Below are 19313 nucleotides of genomic sequence, written 5' to 3' on the forward strand. Positions count from 1 at the left end.
CTTTGAAGTGTATAGTACACGTTTATTTCCACTTGTCATTTTCCTTCATAGCAGATTACAGAGAAAGTAAGAAACTTCTGGTTTAGTGTTTACCCCGGAAATAATTAGCATTGATATCCATTTTAGCCCCCAGTTTAGGGAGGGGAGTGTGTTAACGTGAGGGCAGGAAGAACCAGGTCCCTTGGGTGAGGGTGACCCTGGGTCAGGCCGCCAGGTTAGTGAAGGGAAACTGGCTTCAGAACAGGCCTGGCGTGATTCTACTTCCTGGATTCCTGCAGGCAGACACTGGGCTCCCAGACAACCCAGGAACCAGGTTCTGGCACTGGCTCTGGACCCAGTACCTCCCTATTCTGCAGGCTTATCAGCTGCTCCGGTAGACCTGACAAAGCTTTGCTTTTTAAATGCAGTCACAGTGCAGGAAACTTGAGGTGTTTGCTGATACGGGGCCCTCCCTCCGTATCTTTGGTCTGGGCCCCTCTATGAGCCTAACAGCTCTGAATTCCCTGTAAGGGCACACATTCCAAATCAAATGGTAAAGGTGGGACTTTCGACTGGGCTGAGGCTAGAAGGCCAGGCCAGAGGCAGCTTTCACGGTAATCAGCATGGGCTGTGGGAAGCTGAGGGCCTCTGGCCATAGAGAGGACTTCAAGTGATAAGGATCACCCCTGCACGGAGCCCTCCTCTTGCTGTGGGACCTAGGCAGAGCAAGACACACAACCCAGTCTCAGCCTCCCGAGCACTGGAGGAGAGGGGAACAGCCCTCTCCCGTACTGTGGGAAATAACAGAGGGCCCTTACTCTTGTCTAGGCCCCTCATCCCTGCTTGGGGTGGGAGCTGTGTGTAAAGAGCTCCAGGCAGGAGGACCGGCTCTGAGAGCCTGCTTAGGATGGTGAAATTAAATTTGTTAACTTTTATTCACCACTAGGGTGGCTAAATGACTTGTATATTTAAAAGAGATGGTTGTAAAATTTGGGGAGCTGACAGGTGTCCCAGCTGGGGACACTAGGTCCGCGGGATGTAGATGCTTGGGAAGCGGGTCTCTGCTGAAGGGCCTAGAAATTCCAACCCTCCCTCAGGAGAAGGGGGCAGGTTCACTGGAATATGTGGTCAGCCTGAGCCAACTGTGCAGAGTTAGCACAGGGTGAGACAGTAAATGGGATGGCAGGGGTCCCCAGGGCTTGGGGGGTGCCCTCCATTACAGATAGGCTGTCTGTAATGGAAAGAATCAAGGCAAGCCCTACGGAACGATTAGGCAAACACTCCACACCAACCCCTTCCTCCCTCACCCCATCTTCACACCTGATGGCGCCTGGACTCTGCTACCTGCCGTGTAGCCACAGTGACTGGAGCAGGAACATGCAGTGGGCACATGGCCCAAAGATGCCCTTCCGCAAGGCCCATGGCCTCTCCCAGTGGAAGCTCCATGCCCTACCCAAGCAGCAAAGAATCCTCTCCTACCCCAGCTTCTGGAAAACTTACTTAAATCTGGTGGTGTTCCCAGCCCCCTGCTATGCCAAAAGTACTTGTTTGAGATTCTTAGACAAGTGCCCAATTCCCCAAAGCCAGGACCATCAGACAGAATGACTGCTGGCAGGTTGTCTCTTGGAGACCAGTAGGGTCTGAGTGGACACAAAAGCCCCCCCATCAGCAGAAGACACTGCACAGCACTCGGGGCCTCAGCCCAGGAAGGACTAACACAGGGGCCACCCCACAGAGCGTGGCCTGAGCTGCCTCCCGCTTCCAGGCCTCTTGAAACGCCATCAAAGGGCCTGGTCATAGCCCGGAGTGATGTTCAGGAGTGGAGAGCTGGGCCTGGCTAGGAGCCCCCTCAGCCTCCACCCCGCAGTCTGGGCTCTCTGTGCTTGCTGGCTCCTCCTCCGCCTGGGCTTCAAGCAGCTCAGCAGACAGCCCGTCTTCTGGTGAGGCAGCAGAAGTGAGGCTGTCAGGAAGGGTCAGCTGAGGCAGGTGGTCTGGCTGGGCCTGGGCGCCTGGGCTGTCTGGGAAGGAGACCTCAAACTCGGACCCAGACCAGGTGGCCTCACCTGAAACACACAGGGTGGAGCTGAGGAGGCCCACAGAAGCGGGGCCAGTGTGGCCTGGGGCAGTCACTCCACTGACCCCCAACTCCCACCCCCAGCGCTGACAGGATGGGAGCGCCAGTGTATGAGCGCCTTGATGTGGCTGCCCTCCCCCACAGGCCAGCCTCAGCTAAGAGACTCAGGGCCGCCTTCGCCACAACCCAGGGTCCCTCCCAGCGGTGCCGGCCCCTCACCACCACGCCCGTAAGAACCGCTGCTGGAGCAGACGTCCTCCAGCCCTGAGGCTGAGACCGCAGGGGAGGTCAGCTCTGTGGAAGAGGGCAGGCCAGGCCAGACGCTGGTGTTGCTGCTGTCCAAGAGGGAGATGCCAGACACGTCCAGGAAGCCTAGGGGGAGGCGCACGATTCTCTGTCCGCGCAGAACCCTGATTGCTCGAAGGCCAGCGCCTCAGGCTCACTGTGCCCAGTTTCTGGGGCATCTGGCCTGGCCTGAGACTGAAACCTCAGCTGGTTGTGAAGCCCCCAGCCAACCCCAGAGGCCCCCCACAGCCGGTCTCTGAGGAAAGAAAGGGGCCTGGGGTGGGTGATCACAGGAACAGCCCAGTGGCAGAGGGCCTGGACCCTGCCCTGTGCCCAGTGTGCTGTGTGACCTTGAGCAGGCCCCCTCTCTCCTCTGGACGGCAGCCTCCCCATCCGCACACTGATCACGTCATCTGCGACTATCCTGGCAGATACGAGATCGCTGCCAACGTCCAGCCCTCAGCTTGCTCTCGGCCTGCTCAGTACCTGGGTCCATGACTCGCTGCAGTGGAGGCGGAGGCTGCAGAGGAATCTCCACGGAAAGCGGCAGGTCTCCAAGGTCTTGAGCGCCCTGGCCAGGACTTTCAGGCCCAGGGAGCTGTTCCTCTGTGGAGGAGTCAGGTGCCTCCAGCAAGGCCTAAGGAGAGCCAGGGAAAGAGGAATCAGAGGGGCCTGTCAGGACAGGGCTAGTCCAACCGAACCCCTAGCGCACACCTACCCCGGGAGCACCATTCAGCTCACAGGAGCAAACAGCCTTGGGGCTCTACTGCTTCCTCCACAGCAGATGTGTAGTCAGGCAAGAGGGGCCCAGCTGGCCTCCCATGAGGTGCCAACGTGGACTTGGGGTCCCCTTCCCACTCTGCTGAGCAGCCCTATCTGTGACCCCCTGGCATAGTCCATGCCTGGAGAGTAGTCCCTGAGTGCCCGCATGCAGACCCCAGGCACCAGCCTGATGCCCAGAGGCACTTGGGCCAGACCCACAGTCCCTGGCCTAACTTTATGACAGACTGAGGGAGGCATAGGACAAGGCTCTGCCCACCCCTGAGCCTTAATTTCCCAGTCATGAAATGAAAATGACAACCAGTGCCTTGCAATCCCCTCACCTACAGACCCAAGTGGCAGGAAAACCGAAGCAGGTTTCACGGTCCCGGGACCGGCCCCATCTGCTCCCCCTGGGTCCCACAAGCCGGGGGGCTTCCCGAGGGCTCCACAGACAGGCTCCCAGTGAGGACAGCCCCAGTCTCCTCCTTTCCCAGCTGCAGGCCCCTCTGCCCACATGAAACTCCCCTCTTGCCCCAGCTGGCCAGTGCTCCCCACGTACCTCCACATAGTCACCCTGTTTGGAGCCTGTCTCCAGGCCAAAAGGGGCAGGAGAGTCCTGGGGGGCGGGTCCAGGCGGTGGGGCTCCAGGTGGTGGGGCTCCAGGCGGTGGGACACCGGGTGGCGGGCCACCAGGCGGCTTCTTTTGGTGGCTGGGGGGCTGGGTTGGGATCCGGTGCAAATACCCGTAACCAATACCACAGCCCAGGCTGCCAAAGGCCAGAAACACCCTCCTGGGCTTGTCCCACAGCCCTTCCTACCCCTGCCACCCCCACCCCCCAGCAATTAGAGGGTCTCCTGGACCAACATCAGCCTCAGGACCCCTGGGCCCAGGGCCCAGCCCTCCACCCCCACCGTGGGACTCATGGTCCATGCCCACTGGCCAGGCCCCCCCAGAGCCCCAACCCGCAGCCCTCTGACCCCAGGAAGTACCTGCCCTCTCCACCCCAGGCTGCATTGGGGGTGACAGTCACCTCCCGGCAGGAGTCGGACTCAGAATTGTAAACCATCAGCTTCAAGGGCTTCCCTTCGTGGGACTCGATGAGCGAGAAGAAGTCCTCGGACTACGACAGACACACGGCACCTAAGCCCTGTTCCCACTCTGGGATGGGAAGCCTCACAAGACAAGACACTTCTCACGGACAGCACCCCTCTCTCCGTGCCCCATCCCGGGGGCCGGGGTAGGGGTGAGGGAAGGCTGCTCTTCCTCACCTCCTGGAGGATCTGGTTCGAGCCCACAACGTAGTCTGTGTAGGGGCGCAGGCCCGCAAGGGCGGCAGGTGAAGAGGGTTCCACATCCTGAGGAAAAAGAATCACGAATTATCCAACTGTCAGCCTTGCTACTGGGGGGCAGTGGGTGGAGAGCTGTCTCTTCAGGTGGTGAGTGGTATACCTGTCCTCCGTCCCCAGGCCAAGACCTCAAACCCAGGCTCTCCCAGCCCAGCCCAGTCCCTTGTTCCCCTGCCTCTGCCAGTCCACAGTCTGCCCAGCAGAGGGCAGCACTGCGTCACGGCTCACATTACAGCTCCCGCATCTGACCGCTAGCTGAAGAGAGAGACTTTACTCCTCTGCCCCAGTTTTCCCACAGTTAAAAGTAGGATATATAGCACTTAGGCAAAAGGTTGCTGAGAAGACCAAAAAAAAAAAATACACGTACAGAATGAAAACCACACCTTGTCCCACAGTAAACACCCCACTTTATTGCTGTTACTGCTGCAGGCATAGGGCTGAAGACCTCAGCATAGGGGGGAGGTTGAAGGCAAGGGTGGTGAGAAGTAGGTGCAAGGATTGCCTTCTCCCTTGGAAAGCTCCACTCCCACCTCCCAGTGTCCCAAGAAATGTGGAAGGATTTGCATCACCACTCCCGCATTGCACTCATGGGCAAACTGAGTCAGGCCAGCTGAAAAGGTTGAGAAGACTCCCCCAAGGAGTCAGTGGGCCATAGAAGCAACTAGACACAAATCAGCCCATTTCTAGCTCTGGGCTCCTCCCATCCATCAAGCTGTAGGACTGAGCATTCGAGAACCTGGGCACTGTCAGTGACTGTGCATGTCACATGTGCATGTACGTCTATGAACGAACACTAACAGCAACAGCTGTTGACAACTCAGTCACGGAGATTCATTAAGGTTCAGAGCCCAGGCACCAGTCGAGTGCCCAAAGGGGCTCTCAAGGGACCTGCCCAAAAAACACATAATACTGGTATACTCTAGAGTATACCAGAAAAAACACTCTTTTTAGATAAGGACTAAAGCAGCAGCAGGATTTCCCAGGTGGCACAGCAGTAAAGAACCTGCCTGCCAACGCAGGAGACACAGGGTCAATCCCTGGGTCGGAAGATGCCCTGGAGGAGGGCACGGCAGCTCACTCCAGTGTTCTAGCCAGGGAAATCCCATGGACAGAGGAGTCTGGTGGGCTACAGTCCATGGGCTTGCAGAATCAGACATAACTAAACGACGCAAAGCAGTAATAGCAGCATTTTGGCAGCACAACCACCCTTCCAGCAGATGGCGACCCCATCTTTCCAAAGAAACCAAGGTCTAGAGTGTAAGAAACTACCCAAAGTCAGAGGGCCCTGTTCAGGTGACGAAGAGCTGCCCTCTCTGGGACTCCGCAACAGGGAGACCACACCCTGCCCTCAGAATCCCGACAGACCCATTGGCTGCTGGCCTTTCCTAGGAGGCCTCCCCACACACCCATCGCCCTGTCCGCCCCAGTGATCCCACACGCCCCCACTCACCAGCACATGCCACACGTGCTCACTGGCCCGGCGGAAGCTGCAGAAGCGGACGCTGGCGCCCAGCAGGCCCTGGCCGCCCCACATGTTGCTGGGAACCACTTCCACCTCACGTACTTTCATGGTCTTCATGCTGAACACCTCCAGCTTCACTGGCTTCTCCACGTTGGCCTTCAGCAGGGCCTTGAGCGTGTCATTCTCCTTGTTCTGCAAGGGCAGCAGGGCTGACTCCCAGAGCCCCCCCAGTGCCCAGCCAGGCCCCACAGACAACTCTGGGTCTGATATAGGATAAGGGCCTTGGTGGCCAGCTGCCCCCAAGAGACCTGGTGCAGGGCTGGGTCCACAGGTCAGGGCTGGGCCTGCAGCCACTGGACCCCCAGCATCCCTAAGCCCTGCTAATCCTTCCTCCCTCAGGCCCCCCAGAAAACACCACAAAGTAAGCAGAGCCCCCTGAGTCCAGAGCACTGCAGTATGGCCCACTCTGAGAGGCCCCTTCCAGAGCCCTCACCCCTCTGGGCAGGCCTGGAGGCTTTTTGGACAGTGCCAGGAGTCCCCCTGCCTCTGGTCCACCCCGGAGGGCCCAAGAGCTAAACTCCAGGCAGGGCCCCCATCAGGCTCACTGTTGCCCTGGAAGAAGGGGAGATGGGGTTTGGTTCCTCTCCAGCAGAAAAGAAAGGCATGCGCGCGCACACACACACACACACACACAGCAGAGGCAGGAGGGAGGCCTCACCAGTCTCATGGGACAGCAGGACACACGGGGACACACACACACACAGCAGAGGCAGGAGGGAGGCCTCACCAGTCTCATGGGACAGCAGGACACACGGGGACACACACACACACACACACACACACACACAGAGGCAGGAGGGAGGCCTCACCAGTCTCATGGGACAGCAGGACACATGGGGACACACACACACACACACACACACACACACAGCAGAGGCACGAGGGAGGCCTCACACACACACACACACAGCAGAGGCACGAGGGAGGCCTCACCAGTCTCATGGGACAGCAGGACACACGGGGACACACACACACACACACACACACACACACACACACACACACACACACACACACACACACACAGCAGAGGCAGGAGGGAGGCCTCACCAGTCTCGAGTGTCCGATGGTGATGATGAAGTCGAAGTAGGGCTCCAGGCCTGCCTGCTGGGCGGGGGAATTCTCCTGTACCTGTGCAGCACAGAGGCTGTGGTCACTGCGCTGACCCCAGGACTCTCCCAGAAACCCCCAGCCCTCAATTCTAGAAACCACCCCACTCCCCCTGTCCCAAAGAAGACACAGACCCCAGCGTGAACTGTTCCAGGTGGGCCGCACATGGGCACGGTCAAGGTATACTCCATCCTCTCTCACTACTTTCCTGGGCTTATGTTTTCCTCTTTCAGAAAACAACGACTCTTTCCAGATCGTGATCCACAGACTATGCTTCCAGACAGCCTCACAGCAGAGCCCAGGGCAGGAGGCCACAGGGAGGCTGGGTGACTCAGACGCTGCCCTAGAGGCCTGTGCTGGGGCCACTGGAAAGCCAGGAAGGTTTACCAGAAAGGTTCAGATGTGGACAGGAAGGGAGTGCCCCAGGTCGTGCCCAGAAAGACAGGAGTGGGGAAAACAGCCTGTGGCCAGATCCCAGAGGGCCCCTGACCCTGTGGTGACAGATCCAGGCAGGGTTGAGGAGGGCTGGCGGAGGAGAACGGACCCTGGGGTCGGGCATGAGCCTGAGCCAGGAAGCTTGGTGAGCAGCGTGCAGTTCCCTTCGCCATCCAACCTCCCCACTCTGGCCAGCCCCTCCAGGAGCAAGTCCCAGCCCAAGAGTGCTCCTGTGCTGCCCTGTGCTCCCAGACTCCCCGCTGTCTCCAAAAGCACAACAGCCAGGCCTGCAGCTCTGGTGGAAATCCACCTCAAAGGCCCCATTCACAGAGCCTCGCTCAGACAATGCAGCCTTTATCCCCAGTTCTGGACCGAAGGTGGGCCCCACACCCTCAAGCCTTTGGCTGTGAGCACTTGAAGCCCAGTGTCAACCAGGCCCCCAACCCCTGGGGCTCAGGTGGCCTCAGGTTCTGGATGCCTGCTTGAGGGGAAGGCCCTGTGGCTTTTGCCACTTCCCAGGCCCTCCAATCGCAGCGTCCCCAGACTGAAGGAACCCTCACGGCTGAGGCTGTGGGTCAAGACCAGTTTGCCCCTGGGATTAGGGCTCCCTCCTCACAGCAGTACCAACAGAGCCTCTCCTTGCCATCTCTAGAAGCTGCCATGGCTTCTACTGAGAATGAGCCCAGAAACCAACTCCAGCCCTAGTCGGCCTCACCCAGAGGGCTGCTCTTGGGAGCCTGCTTCGCCATTCCTTCAGGGGAAAGTCTGGGAAGAGGTAGTTTTTCAGAATCGGAGGACAGTTCATCCGGGAGAGCAGGTGGGGAGCTGCTCCTCCCCGCTGTGGGCCATTCCACTCCACCTCCCTCGGGTAAGGCCCCGGCTCCTGAGAAGGCTGGCCGCCCTGTACCCTCCTCCACCCAATGTCAGCCACTCTCCGTCATCAATGAGGCCCCGAGGCTCAGGCCCCCAGTGCGCAGGCGCAGGCTCTCTCCCAGCCCACCCAGCGCCTCCACCTCCTCGCTCCTGTGGCCTTGTCCTAGGTCTGGTGGTACTCCCCTGCCTCTGCCCTGGGCCTTGTCATCGCCCACTATGGCTCCACAGCAGAAATCATTCGGGGTGCTGCCCACCGCACCCCCAGTCCCGCAGCAAGCACCCCCCTCTGTCTGGCTTTCTCCTGGGGGTTCCTGACACCCCCAACCCCACAGCCCTACAACGTGTGCGGCTTTCATAACCCGCTCCCCATCTCCCATCAGGGCACCTAGAGTATTAACCACACGATGGCAGCTTTCACCTTCTGAGGATTGGCTGGGTGCCAGGCGAGTGCACCACCTGCTTCCCCTGTCATTTAACCGTCTCACTAACCCCAACTGACAGGGAAAGAAAAGCACTCAGTTATTCAACAACAGCCTGACCCCAGGAAATCCGACCCAGAGCTTGTTCCTGCCCACAGCCCTGTAACAGCTCGACGAGGGCAGTGACGTCTCCACCGTGCTCTGCACACTGTGGGAATGCCAACAGAGAAAGCAGCTCACTTGTTCTTTGGTTGGTTTTCTTTTTACTATTAAGGAGGCAACATTACACTTCTACTTTTAAACCTCCTGATGGTACCATACCTCAGCATGCAATCCTACATCCTCAGGACAACACACAAGGCCCCACACAACGTGGCCTCATCCTTTCCCACTCTCCTCACAAGGGCCCAGCCCACCAGTCCCAACTCCTCACTTCTCAGGCCCAGTAAGCATAATCCTACCTCAGCATCTCCCTCCGCCCTGAACACTCTTTCCTCACATATATATGTGTGTGTATATAGATATATACATATATATAAAAAACAGGAAAAAATTTATCATGGAACTATTAAAGACCAATGATTTGAAGAAGGAAAGAATGATCAAGCAGATTAAAAAGCTATGTAGGGTAGTTAATTGCAAGAGTGACCAGATAAACTTCACCTAGCTTACTGTCCACTCCTTATTTCTGAGTGTCGGCTCAAACGTGACTTGATCAGAGGCCTTTCCTGACCCCTCTATCCAAAACAGCACCCATTCATCACTCGGGACCCCTTACCCTGCTTTATTTTTCTCTCTAGCAACGGTCACCACCTACCATACATTTCAATTTCTAGTCTGCTCCCTTCTCTCCCAGCTGGCACCCAAATGTAAGCTCCATAAGTATAGGGACAATGTCTCTTCTGCTCACTGCTTTATCTCCAGGGCCCGGAAATCTACATGCCATAGTGTATGTGCTCAAAGTCACTGTTTTTGGCTATAAGGATATATCGTACAACACAGGGCACATAGCAAATATTTTTATATAATAACTATAAATGGAGCACAGCCTTTTAAAATTGTGTATCACTATATTGTATGCATATATAAAATTATACATCAATTATACTTCAATTAAAAAAATAAAGCTGCACGTATGAAATGAAAAAAATAAATGTTTTGTAACTGACGACCCAGTTCCTCAAACTTTCCACTCTGTCCCTCTCCAATAGGCCCTTCTTGTCTTCACTCTTACCATCCACCCCCACCCCGTCAATAGCCTTAATTTGCTTTCCATCAAACCTGTTGGAAGACCCTTCATTTCACTGTCCACTTTTTCCGCCTGGTACCACACCATGGTGTCTGTCCACTGCTGCTGCTTCTGCTGCTAAGTCGCTTCAGTCGTGTCCGACTCTGTGCGACCCCATAGACGGCAGCCCACCAGGCTCCCCTGTCCCTGGGATTCTCCAGGCAAGAATACTGGAGTGGGTTGCCATTTCCTTCTCCAGTGCATGAAAGGGAAAAGTGAAAGTGAAGTTGCTCAGTCATGTCCAACTCTTGGCGACCCCATGGACTGTAGCCCACCAGGCTCCTCTATCCATGGGATTCTCCAGGCAAGAGTACTGGGAAAGCCTATCAGCAAGCACAAATCCTGCTAACCCTGGGTCCTGAAGCCCTCCTGCCTTTCCTTTTAGCAAACCGCTTCTTCAGTCCCCACTCTCATTCCCCAACCCTCCACCGCCTAGCTGTTAACACAGCCTCCTATGACAATAGTAGAGACCACTCAAAAGGCACCAAACTGACAAGCTACGCCCATCTCTGGAGCCATCCTCCTGGGCACAAGGAAAAGGGAGTCTGGCCCACCTGCGCTCTGGAGACAGAGACCCACCTGCCCCTCTCATCTCTGTTACAGCCCCGCCCTCCCCGAGGTACTAATCACCCCAAATCTCCATCTGGCTGCGGACCCCTCTCCCCACCTTCAGGCCCTGGAACTCACTCCATCTCCACTTTCCCCAGTCCTCTTTGCGGCAACACGGATGACACATTCTCTGCTGAGGGCCCATCGCGCTTCTCCGCAGTGTTCCCCCTGGGGACCCTCCCCCTGCAGCAAATCTACCCCCGAGCCCTCTGCTGCATTCTCTCTGCTCTCCCGCCCCCACTTTCCCTGCCTGGTTCTCACTGGTCTTCGACCTCTCGAAGCCTTTCGACCCCAAGAAGCGTGGGATGAGAGCCGGCGGGCTCCCCGGCAGTCGGCGACCCCGTGGATGCAAGAGCGCGGACGGCCGGGGACTGGGCTTAGCGGGCTCTCTCCTCAGGCCCCACATGGAGCGCGGTGCACAGCAGGCGATCATAAATGTGTTCATACAAGTGCACAGATTCTCCTGACGGAACCCGGTGGGCTCACTCTCCACCTGGGAGACGTGCCATTCCGGAGCGGCCCGACTCCACCAGGAAACGCTCCCGCTTCCTGCAGAGCTGGCACTTGGGGCTGGCGCCGGGCCGACCGCGGCCGCAGGCGGGCCGGGACCCAGGGGTGCCACGGCGCCTTCTCTCGGCGACGGCTCCCACCGGGAAGGGGTACCACCCTCCCCCGGGAGGCCACCCAGGGCCGAGACCCCGCGGCTGCCGCCCCCGGGCCGGCGATCCGGCGTTCCCGCGCGTCGGAGCGGCTGCCGCGCCAAGACCCCCGGCGCCGCAGAGGCGACTCACCCCGTGCAGGTGGAAGCCCTCGGAGCCGCCCGCGGGCAGCTCGGCGCTGGCGCCCAGGCCCATGGCCACGGTCAGCTCGGGCGCCGGGGCCCGGGACCGCGACGCCTAACCGGCAGGCCCAACCAGGCGCCCCAGCGCGGCCTCGCCCTCTCGGCGCTCGGCTACCCGCGCCTTGTCACGTGGGCGCCTGGCCACGCCCACCCCTAACTGACGCCCTTAGAGAGCGGCCAGCTGCTCCGTTTCCAAGGTCGCGCGAGCCTCCGACTTCCGGCCGCGAGAGGCGAGCCCGGGACCCTGACTTGGGGATCTCGCTCCGCGCGGCACCACGAGACCCGGACTCCAGAGCCGTTGGCGCCCAGAGATGAGCGGCAGTGACTCCTCCCTTATGGTGCGTGACCCGGGCGCTGCTCCCTCCGGGACTCTCCTCCTCTGGCCCAGTCAGCCCCGCGACCTGCAGCTCTCCCGTTACCTCTCTGACCGCTACCCGGCTTTCGCTGTCCCCGGTCTCTTCAGACGGTCTTGGTGCCTTCTCGCCTCTCTTTCCGTGGCGAGCACATCCTGTCTAGTGTTCTCTGTGTACCCTGAGCGCCTAGCCATCATCCCCACCCAGTCATCTCCGAGCTCCCCCAATCCAAAGCATAAAAGTCCATCACCGTGCCGTTATCCGACCCCCACCCCCGTCTCCAACCGCCTGGGCCACTTCTGTGTCCTTCACCCTAGTGGATGGCACCACCGTTTGACCCCCCCCAGCCGTTACTCTTCCCCATACCCATCTCCAGCTCCTATCTATCAGCAGAAAATACCAGCTCCTTATTTTATCTCCTAGCCCAGTACTACCACCATCTCCCCTCTGGGCACCTGCAACAGTCCCCCTCCCAGCGGGTTACTCTTCTTCATCTCTCTTCACCAGCGGTCTCCCTACCACCGCCACCACCAACAGCAACCACCCCAACACACACACACAGGAGCCAGAGTGGTTTTTGCAAAAACACACATCTGAACACTTTCCCTACCCCCTGCTATCCCCATGCGTAAAACCATTCCAGCTGCTTCCTATTACCCTCAGGATGATGTCTGGGCTCTTTCCTATGGCCCACAAGGCTGTTTACAATCCAACCACATCTATCCCCAACCCCAGCACCCACAAACCTTAGGGGAAGTGAGACTTCACTTTGAAATCTCAGCCTCTCTAATTGCATGACGTTTGTCAAGCCACAGCCTCCATGGGCTTTGGCTTCCTTAATTGTGAAGAATATGGAGAGACTAATGCATAAGATAATAGGCGTAAAACCCTTGATACCTTTCACCACAGGTGGTTAGCCCACAATAACTTGCAATTCCAACTATTGGTGTCATGATTCTTATTACTGGTCCTCCTTCTTCCCCCTTATTCCCTTCATAAGGCAAAACCTGAGTTGAATTTCTCATCAACATTTGAACCAGAATCTGTGGTTAATTCGAAAACAAACCATCTCCAAACTCTTTCCTAAGAAAACCACATGGAGCTGTTTCTGTGGCTGGGGAGGAACAAAATGAGGCCAGAATATTCTTTCTCTTCTCTTTACAGAACTGGTGGAGGCGCAGGGAATAGGGGAGGGAGATCAGAACAGAAACAGAAAGGGGCCCGAGACTATTGTGATTTTGCCTTCCTCCTCGCAGGCTGGGATCATTTACTACAGCAAAGAAAAGTACTTCCGCCACGTGCAGCAGGCCGCAGCTGTGGGCCTGGAGAAATTCAACAATGACCCAGTGCTGCAGTTCTTTAAAGCCTATGGAGTCCTCAGGGAAGGTGAGGACCCATCAGTGTTGCCTTCTGACCTTAGGCACTCACCCAGCACTAACGCACTGGCTCCACCTGGATGCCCACTTCTACCCCAATCATATTCCCCTGGAAACAGTCTTACACAGAGTGGCTAGATTTCCAGGTTAATTCACAGAAATCTGTGTAGTCTATATCTAGTTGACTTTCGAGACCTGAGAGCTCACTCTCCCTGTTCTGCACCTCAGTTTCCCTGTCTATAAAATGAGTTGGCAGGGGAGAGAAATGACCACAGGATTATTGAACCAACCCCAGGCTTGATTACTGAACCAACCCCAGGTAATGCAGGAAAAGGAGGAAGTGGTAGGTGTGGGCACAGTCGTGTGGGACAGAAGCAGAGAGAGGAGTAGGGCCCCTGCAGTACCAGCTCACTGACATTCAGAAGGTGGTCCTGGGCCGCCCATGGCCAATGTCAGTGGACATGGAAGGATAAATAAAATCAGTGGCTCTGGGGTTATATTTTATAGCTAGCTGGGAATGCCCAGAGGTCCTTCTTCAGAACGGATCCAGAATATCATTGCAAGTACTCACAGGAACATCTCTGAGCTCCGAGTCCTCCATCCCCTGGCCACACGGACTATGATGCCAGCAGCGCTTTCAGGAGACTTCAGTCTTCAGGGAACTTGGGCCATTCGGGACCTTGTGGACCAGTTAGTCCAAGCCTTGGGTCAGATCACACCAAGCCTTGAGTCAGCCCTGGGTCTGCCGTGGAGCCTCCTGCCCTCTGAGCGTAATAACCATGTGGGCTCTCTTCACAGAGCGCATCCAGGATGCCATCAGCAGCCTGGAGAGCATCCGGAATCACCCAGACGTGTCCCTGTGTTCCATCATGGCCCTCATTTATGCTCACAAGTGCTGTGAAACCATTGGTGAGTGCAGGCATGCTCAGCTAAGCCTGGCCCAGTGGGGAAAAGAGAGCCCTGCTCCAGACACTGCCCCTTCTTGGGCGGCTGCAGGAAGTGTGTGCACCTGTGGCCACAGATGCTATGAGGAGTGGCTGCCAGTCCCGTCCCTCAGAGACTTCAGAGAAGACCCCATGCCCAGGCCCAGTTGAGTGGGAGCCACAGGCAGAATGCCTGACAGTGGGTGGGGTCCTCCTTTCAGATCCCAAGAACTGGGGAGACACCCTGCTTGCTTTTGCCAAGATCTTATCAAGAAAAACCAAGCCAAAATAAAAAAAATGTCTACCCCTAAATCGCCACCACTCTAGGGTCAGGGAGAGATTCCACAAAACTACGTACAAACTGTTTCCCCATCTGGAATGGACTATGGGCCTGAGGTGGGAGATTCCGGTTTTATCTGTCTGCCTAGAAAACTCCTGGGCACAGAGGAGAAAAGATACATCTCAACCAGCAAAGCCAAGTCCAGGGCTGGGCAGCTCCTGTGGCATCACAGGGGCCGGCATTGCTGGTTCCCAGGCCCTGGGCTGTCGTGTAGTCGGCTCCACGTGTTGTGGGAGGCTGAGAGTGTCCAGGGGAAGGACCAGACAGACCTCCCCATCCTAACTTGTCCTCTTCCTCCTCTCACGAATTCCCAGACCGAGAAGCAATTCAGGAGCTGGAGAGCAGCCTGAAGGAAGGCCGCAAGACAGCCAGTGAGACTGCCCTGTACTATGCTGGCCTCTTTCTTTGGCTCATGGGCCGCCCTAACAAGGCCAGGGAATACATTGACCGCGCGTTGAAGGTCTCCAGCAGCTCCAGAGAGGTACAGGCCACTGGCATCGTGGGGGCAACAGCCAAAGAAAGCAGCATCCAAACACATCATACACAGTGGCTGTGACTCCCGTGGAGGACACTAGGGCTGGGGGAGGGTCACACCCAGGCACCATCAAGGCCCATGCTGGCTCAGGGTTTAGCCAACTACAAACTGGACTTTGTCCATAGAGTCCAGTCTGCAGATAGGTGTTTTATGGCCTGTGCTATATAGTTTTAAAATCTTGAATTAATTGCTGGCATTTCGAAATCAAAAGATTTTTACCTAAAAGTCCCAGATTTCTTGGTTCTTTTGAAAAACGATGAGCTGGCTTCCCTGGGCCTGCATTCCCTCCATGCAGAGATCTGCTCGGTGTCTCTGGTGGCTCACGCAGTAGATCTCACCTGTGGTGGTCTCATGGGCCGAAGGACTGTAGAATTGGAAGCCTCAGCCTAGGCTGTGCATCTCAGCAGGGCATGTATCACCCCCAGCCCCTCAGTCAGTCAGTCAGTTCAGTCGCTCAGTCGTGTCCGACTCTTTGCGACCCCATGAACCGCAGCACGCCAGGCCTCCCTGTCCATCACCAACTCCTGGAGTTTACTCAAGCTCATGTCCATTGAGTCGGTGATGCCATCCAACCATCTCATCCTCTGTCGTCCCCTTCTCCTCCTGCCCTCAATCTTTCCCAGCATCAGGGTCTTTTCAAGGGGGCGAAAATTGGTTCTTGAAGGAGAGGGTGAAAAATCTCATTGATTGTATATAAAACACAAATATACACACAGAACATAAAATCAGTCAATGTATATGTGATACTTAATTTTCTTGGAGGGGGAGAGAACGACTAGGTGGGAAACGTCTAAAAAGGCTCCTTTGTTGTTGTTGTTCAATTGCTCAGTCATGTCCGACTCTTTGCAACCCCATGGACTGTAGCCTGCCAGGCTCCTCTATCCATGGGATTCTCCAGGCAGAAATACTGGAGTGGGTAGCCATTTCCTTCTCCAGGGGAAAAAAGCTCGTTAGAAGGGCAATAATAGAAAAGCATTGAGAAACCTGCTCTAGGCCATGAGCGGTTCTTTGGGACAGGGTTTTCCAGGCACCCCTCTGATCTTGCTTCCCAGGCCTGGCCTGTTGCACCTGCCGGGAAAAGTGGGGTAAAGGCTGGAGAGGAGCTGGCAAGGCCCCTGAACTCAGAGTGGCCACCTGCCCACTCAGAAGGCATTCCCAGCTTCCCATCCAGGCCAAGCCTTTACGCTGGTCTAAGGAGTGGAGGGGGCAGGAGTGGTCCTGCCCTGGTACCCTGACCCCAGTGTAAAGTAAACAGACAGTGGCAAGACAGGAGGTAGTCTGCTCCATAAGGAGCAAGAGAACCATGGGGGTTTCAGCGAGAGCCTCACCCCAGCCTGGAGGGTCAAGGAAGGCCTCCTACAGGAGGGGCCTCCTCCACTGAATTTTAAAGACTGGTGCTGGTTAACCAGGTGAAGGGACCTGGTTTAGGGAGTGCCTGCTGGGAAGGGCTTTCCAGGTGAAGAAACAAGAGGTATGAAGGCCCGAGAGAGAGAGCAGGGCTGCGCTGGGATATGGGAGCAGCGGTGCCCGGCAGGGCCTCGGAAAGTGGAGTGACAAAGGGGGGTGTGGGGCAGGAGAGGCAGTTGAATGGAGGCGATGCAGGAGCAAGGACTTCATCTTTCCCCTTGTTCTTATGCCAGGGCTATGTGCTCAGAGGCTGGGTGGACCTCAGCTCAGACAAACCCCACACGGTGAAGAAGTCCATCAAGTACCTGGAGCATGGCATTCAGGACACCAAAGACATCCTGGGGCTGATGGGAAAGGTAGGCAGTGGGGAGGCGGGAGGTGGGAGTGTCCCCAGCCAGGAACCTCAGTCTCTAGGCCCCCCACCTGGTGGATGAAGAGCAGAGGCCCGGAGAGGGTCAGGGTCACAGAGCCGCCTTGGGCCTGCTCCAGTCCTTCCTGCGTTCTGCCCAGTCTGAGTTTCTGTCTGTCTCCTGCCTAAGATCTCCTCAGGAGCTATGCTCCCTGGGCTCTGGTGGGCTTTTTTCTCTCTCTCCCTTTTGTTTTCACCCACTGTCCCTTTTCTCTGCATTTTCCTTTCTCATCTTACCTGTTAAACTCATTCAACTGGTCATAAGGGAAAGAAGGTATGTGTTTTGTATTTTCTGATCTTAAATTGTTGCCTTTTTTTGATGTGACCCTTGCTGAATCAATCTAAATTGTTGCCTTTTTTTGATGTGACCCTTGCTGAATCCATCTATGAGAGAAAAATCATGCTCTTAACTGCTTCCGTTTGTGTATACCTATCTTATAAAATGAATACGTATGCATGCATGCTCAGTCATGTCGGACTCTTGTAACTCCATGGAGTGTAGCCCGCCAGGCTCCTCTCTCCATGGAATTTCCCAGGCAAGAATACTGAAGTGAGTTGCCATTTCCTCCTGCAGGGTACCTTCCCAGCCCAGGGATCGAACCCACATCTCTGGTGTCTTCTGCATTGGCAGACAGATTTTTTTTTTTACCACTAGTGCCACCTGAAATGAATGCGTGCTCGTTGAAAAACCAGAAGTCTAAAAAAGTCAAAATGGCGTCCTTTTAGACCTGCCACCCCCGAACAACCCATGGCAATATTTTAGGGCCGTGTCTCCTAGTCTCTCTTCTATGCGTTGCTTCAGGGTGCGCCTTCAGTGGTTTGCTGGGGGGCAGAGGCCATGAAGTTATCACACAGGAGGTTTATCAGGTTGTGCCCTTGGGACTGACACGTGTAGGGAAAGTGAAAGAAGTAGGAGGGAGGACGTGGACTGTGAAGCAGCGCTAGTGGTGGCCTCAGCCAGCTCTGCTTGGAACTGTGGAGCTGGGGTGGCCCTTCCCTGACCCCCTCACTGACAAGACATTGGCTGTAGGCTGCCCCTTGGGGATGGGGGCAGCCTGGTACCTGGGGGCTCCCTGAAGCCACAGGGGAGCCCAGGAGGGCGGCTCCTCCAAGAGATATCAGCAGCCACCTCCCCTGGTCCTGAAGGGGGTCACACACAGCGCCTGCTACAGGACAGGAGACGGTGGGATTTCATATGGTTATTATCATAGGGCATCTTACCATTTGGTCTCTCTCTTCATGTAGGGTTATGTCATAAGCACATGTCATTGTGACATAAAGTCAGGCCACTACTGCGTGGACCTAATATAATTTGCCAACTTTGCCTCCTGGTGTTTGTGTATTAAGGTTGTTTTTAGTTGTACACGTAGAAAGCAAGCTATGGTGAACACGTTTATACATAAATTTTTATTTAGAATTTTCCCCCTCTTGTTTTTAGTAAGTCTCTTAATGGAAGATTACTGTAGGCCAAAGCCAGCCTTTTGGAGTCCAATCTCAAGCCTTTGGGAAGCATTGCCCTCTGCCCCTCAGGCATCTGTGTCATGACTTGCCCGGGAGAGCTAGTGGCTGGCTGCCTGCTGAGACCGTGACCCCAGCCTGGTGGGCCTTGACAGAGAAAAAGTCCCGCAGACTTGATATGTGTGAAGAGGGTTATCTGCAAAGTCTTGCCGACTCCCGGTGGCTGCACTGGCCCCAGTGAGCAGTTTCAGCGGTGAATTTTAGGAAAGTGAATGGGAAATGATGGGCCTTCTGTGGAAATTGAAAGTGCCGAACCTCCCCACTAGGGGGCGCCTTCCCATGGCTTTGCTCTGTCCCAGGCCTGCAGGGGCTCAGCTATCTCAGCCATCTCCTGCAGTCCCTGCCTTATTGTTGTTGTTCAGTCCCTCAGTCGTGTCCAACTCTTTGCGACCCCATGGACTGCAGCACGCCAGGCTTCCCTGTCCTTCACCATCTTCTAGAGCTTGCTCAAACTCATGTCCATTGAACTGATCATTCCATCCAACCATCTCATCCTCTGCTGTCCCCTTCTCCTCCTGCCTTCAATCTTTCCCAGCATCAGAGAAATGAGTCGGCTCATCTGCATCAGGTAGCCAAAGTATTGGAGCTTCAGCTTCAGCATCAGTCCTTACAATGAATATTCAGGATTGATTTCCTTTAGGATTGACTGGTTTGATCTTCTTGCAGTCCAAGGGACTCTCAAAGAGTCTAACCCCACACCACAGTTTGAAAGCATCAGTTCTTCGGTGCTCAGCTTTCTTTATGGCCCAACTCTCACATCCTCACATGACTACTGGAAAAACCATAGCTTTGACTAGATGGACATTTGTTGGCAAAGTAATGTCTCTGCTTTTAAATATGCTGTCTAGATTTGTCGTAGCTTTTCTTCCAAGGAACAAGTGTCTTTTCATTTTGTGGCTGTAGTCCCC

The 19313-nt window shown here is 55.9% G+C and overlaps 2 protein-coding genes across 56 annotated transcripts in view; one reads left to right on the top strand and one right to left on the bottom strand.

Annotated features, from left to right (window-relative positions):
• Position 1: 1 nt before the first annotated feature.
• Positions 2 to 18143, bottom strand: GORASP1 (golgi reassembly stacking protein 1). Of its 16 annotated transcripts, XM_081527467.1 has the most exons (12): positions 17950 to 18101; positions 17125 to 17271; positions 15291 to 15435; positions 13845 to 13975; positions 7020 to 7100; positions 5898 to 6101; positions 4370 to 4456; positions 4091 to 4221; positions 3660 to 3867; positions 2825 to 2975; positions 2273 to 2425; positions 2 to 2042 (listed from the first exon to the last, which is right to left on the bottom strand). In XM_081527467.1, exons 4-12 carry the CDS (start codon positions 13872 to 13874, stop codon positions 1774 to 1776), a joined length of 1314 nt encoding a protein of 437 aa, XP_081383593.1. In that variant the 5' UTR covers positions 13875 to 13975; positions 15291 to 15435; positions 17125 to 17271; positions 17950 to 18101; the 3' UTR covers positions 2 to 1773. The 16 variants fall into 16 exon arrangements, with proteins under 16 accessions (XP_081383593.1, XP_081383595.1, XP_081383601.1 ...); XM_081527469.1 differs by lacking the exons at positions 17125 to 17271; positions 17950 to 18101 and adding an exon at positions 18109 to 18143; XM_081527475.1 differs by lacking the exons at positions 17125 to 17271; positions 17950 to 18101 and adding an exon at positions 18109 to 18128 and having other exon boundaries at positions 3660 to 3818; positions 4132 to 4221.
• TTC21A (tetratricopeptide repeat domain 21A) overlaps positions 11829 to 19313 on the top strand; it is a 41393-nt gene continuing 33908 nt past the window's right edge. For 37 of the 40 annotated variants that reach the window (XR_014064629.1, XR_014064630.1, XR_014064632.1 and 34 more), the window contains exons 1-5: positions 11829 to 11882; positions 13154 to 13283; positions 14072 to 14182; positions 14851 to 15017; positions 16712 to 16834. Coding sequence is in view for 34 of the 40 variants with exons in the window: in XM_081527413.1 (XP_081383539.1) it covers positions 11856 to 11882; positions 13154 to 13283; positions 14072 to 14182; positions 14851 to 15017; positions 16712 to 16834 (558 nt within the window). In the remaining 6 variants the exon portion in view is untranslated. The remainder of the gene's footprint in view (positions 11883 to 13153; positions 13284 to 14071; positions 14183 to 14850; positions 15018 to 16711; positions 16835 to 19313) is intronic. The other 3 variants (XM_081527443.1, XM_081527446.1, XM_081527447.1) reach the window with 1 other exon arrangement.

The sequence above is a fragment of the Giraffa tippelskirchi genome, chromosome 9 (genome assembly GCF_054371585.1).
Source record: "Giraffa tippelskirchi isolate mGirTip1 chromosome 9, T2T-mGirTip1v1.2.pri, whole genome shotgun sequence".
NCBI lineage: Eukaryota > Metazoa > Chordata > Mammalia > Artiodactyla > Giraffidae > Giraffa > Giraffa tippelskirchi.

Bases quoted from the DNA above. Each gene is read 5' to 3' on its own strand.
- GORASP1 (XM_081527462.1), bottom strand. From the start codon at position 11,557: ATGGGCCTGGGCGCCAGCGCCGAGCTGCCCGCGGGCGGCTCCGAGGGC. The intron at 3,868-4,090 runs GTACTTCCTGGG...GGCCTTTGGCAG, and splicing joins GCCTGGGGTGGAGAGGGCAG to CCTGGGCTGTGGTATTGGTT. The intron at 2,426-2,824 runs GTACTGAGCAGG...GCCTCCCCCTAG, and splicing joins GCAGCGAGTCATGGACCCAG to GCTTCCTGGACGTGTCTGGC.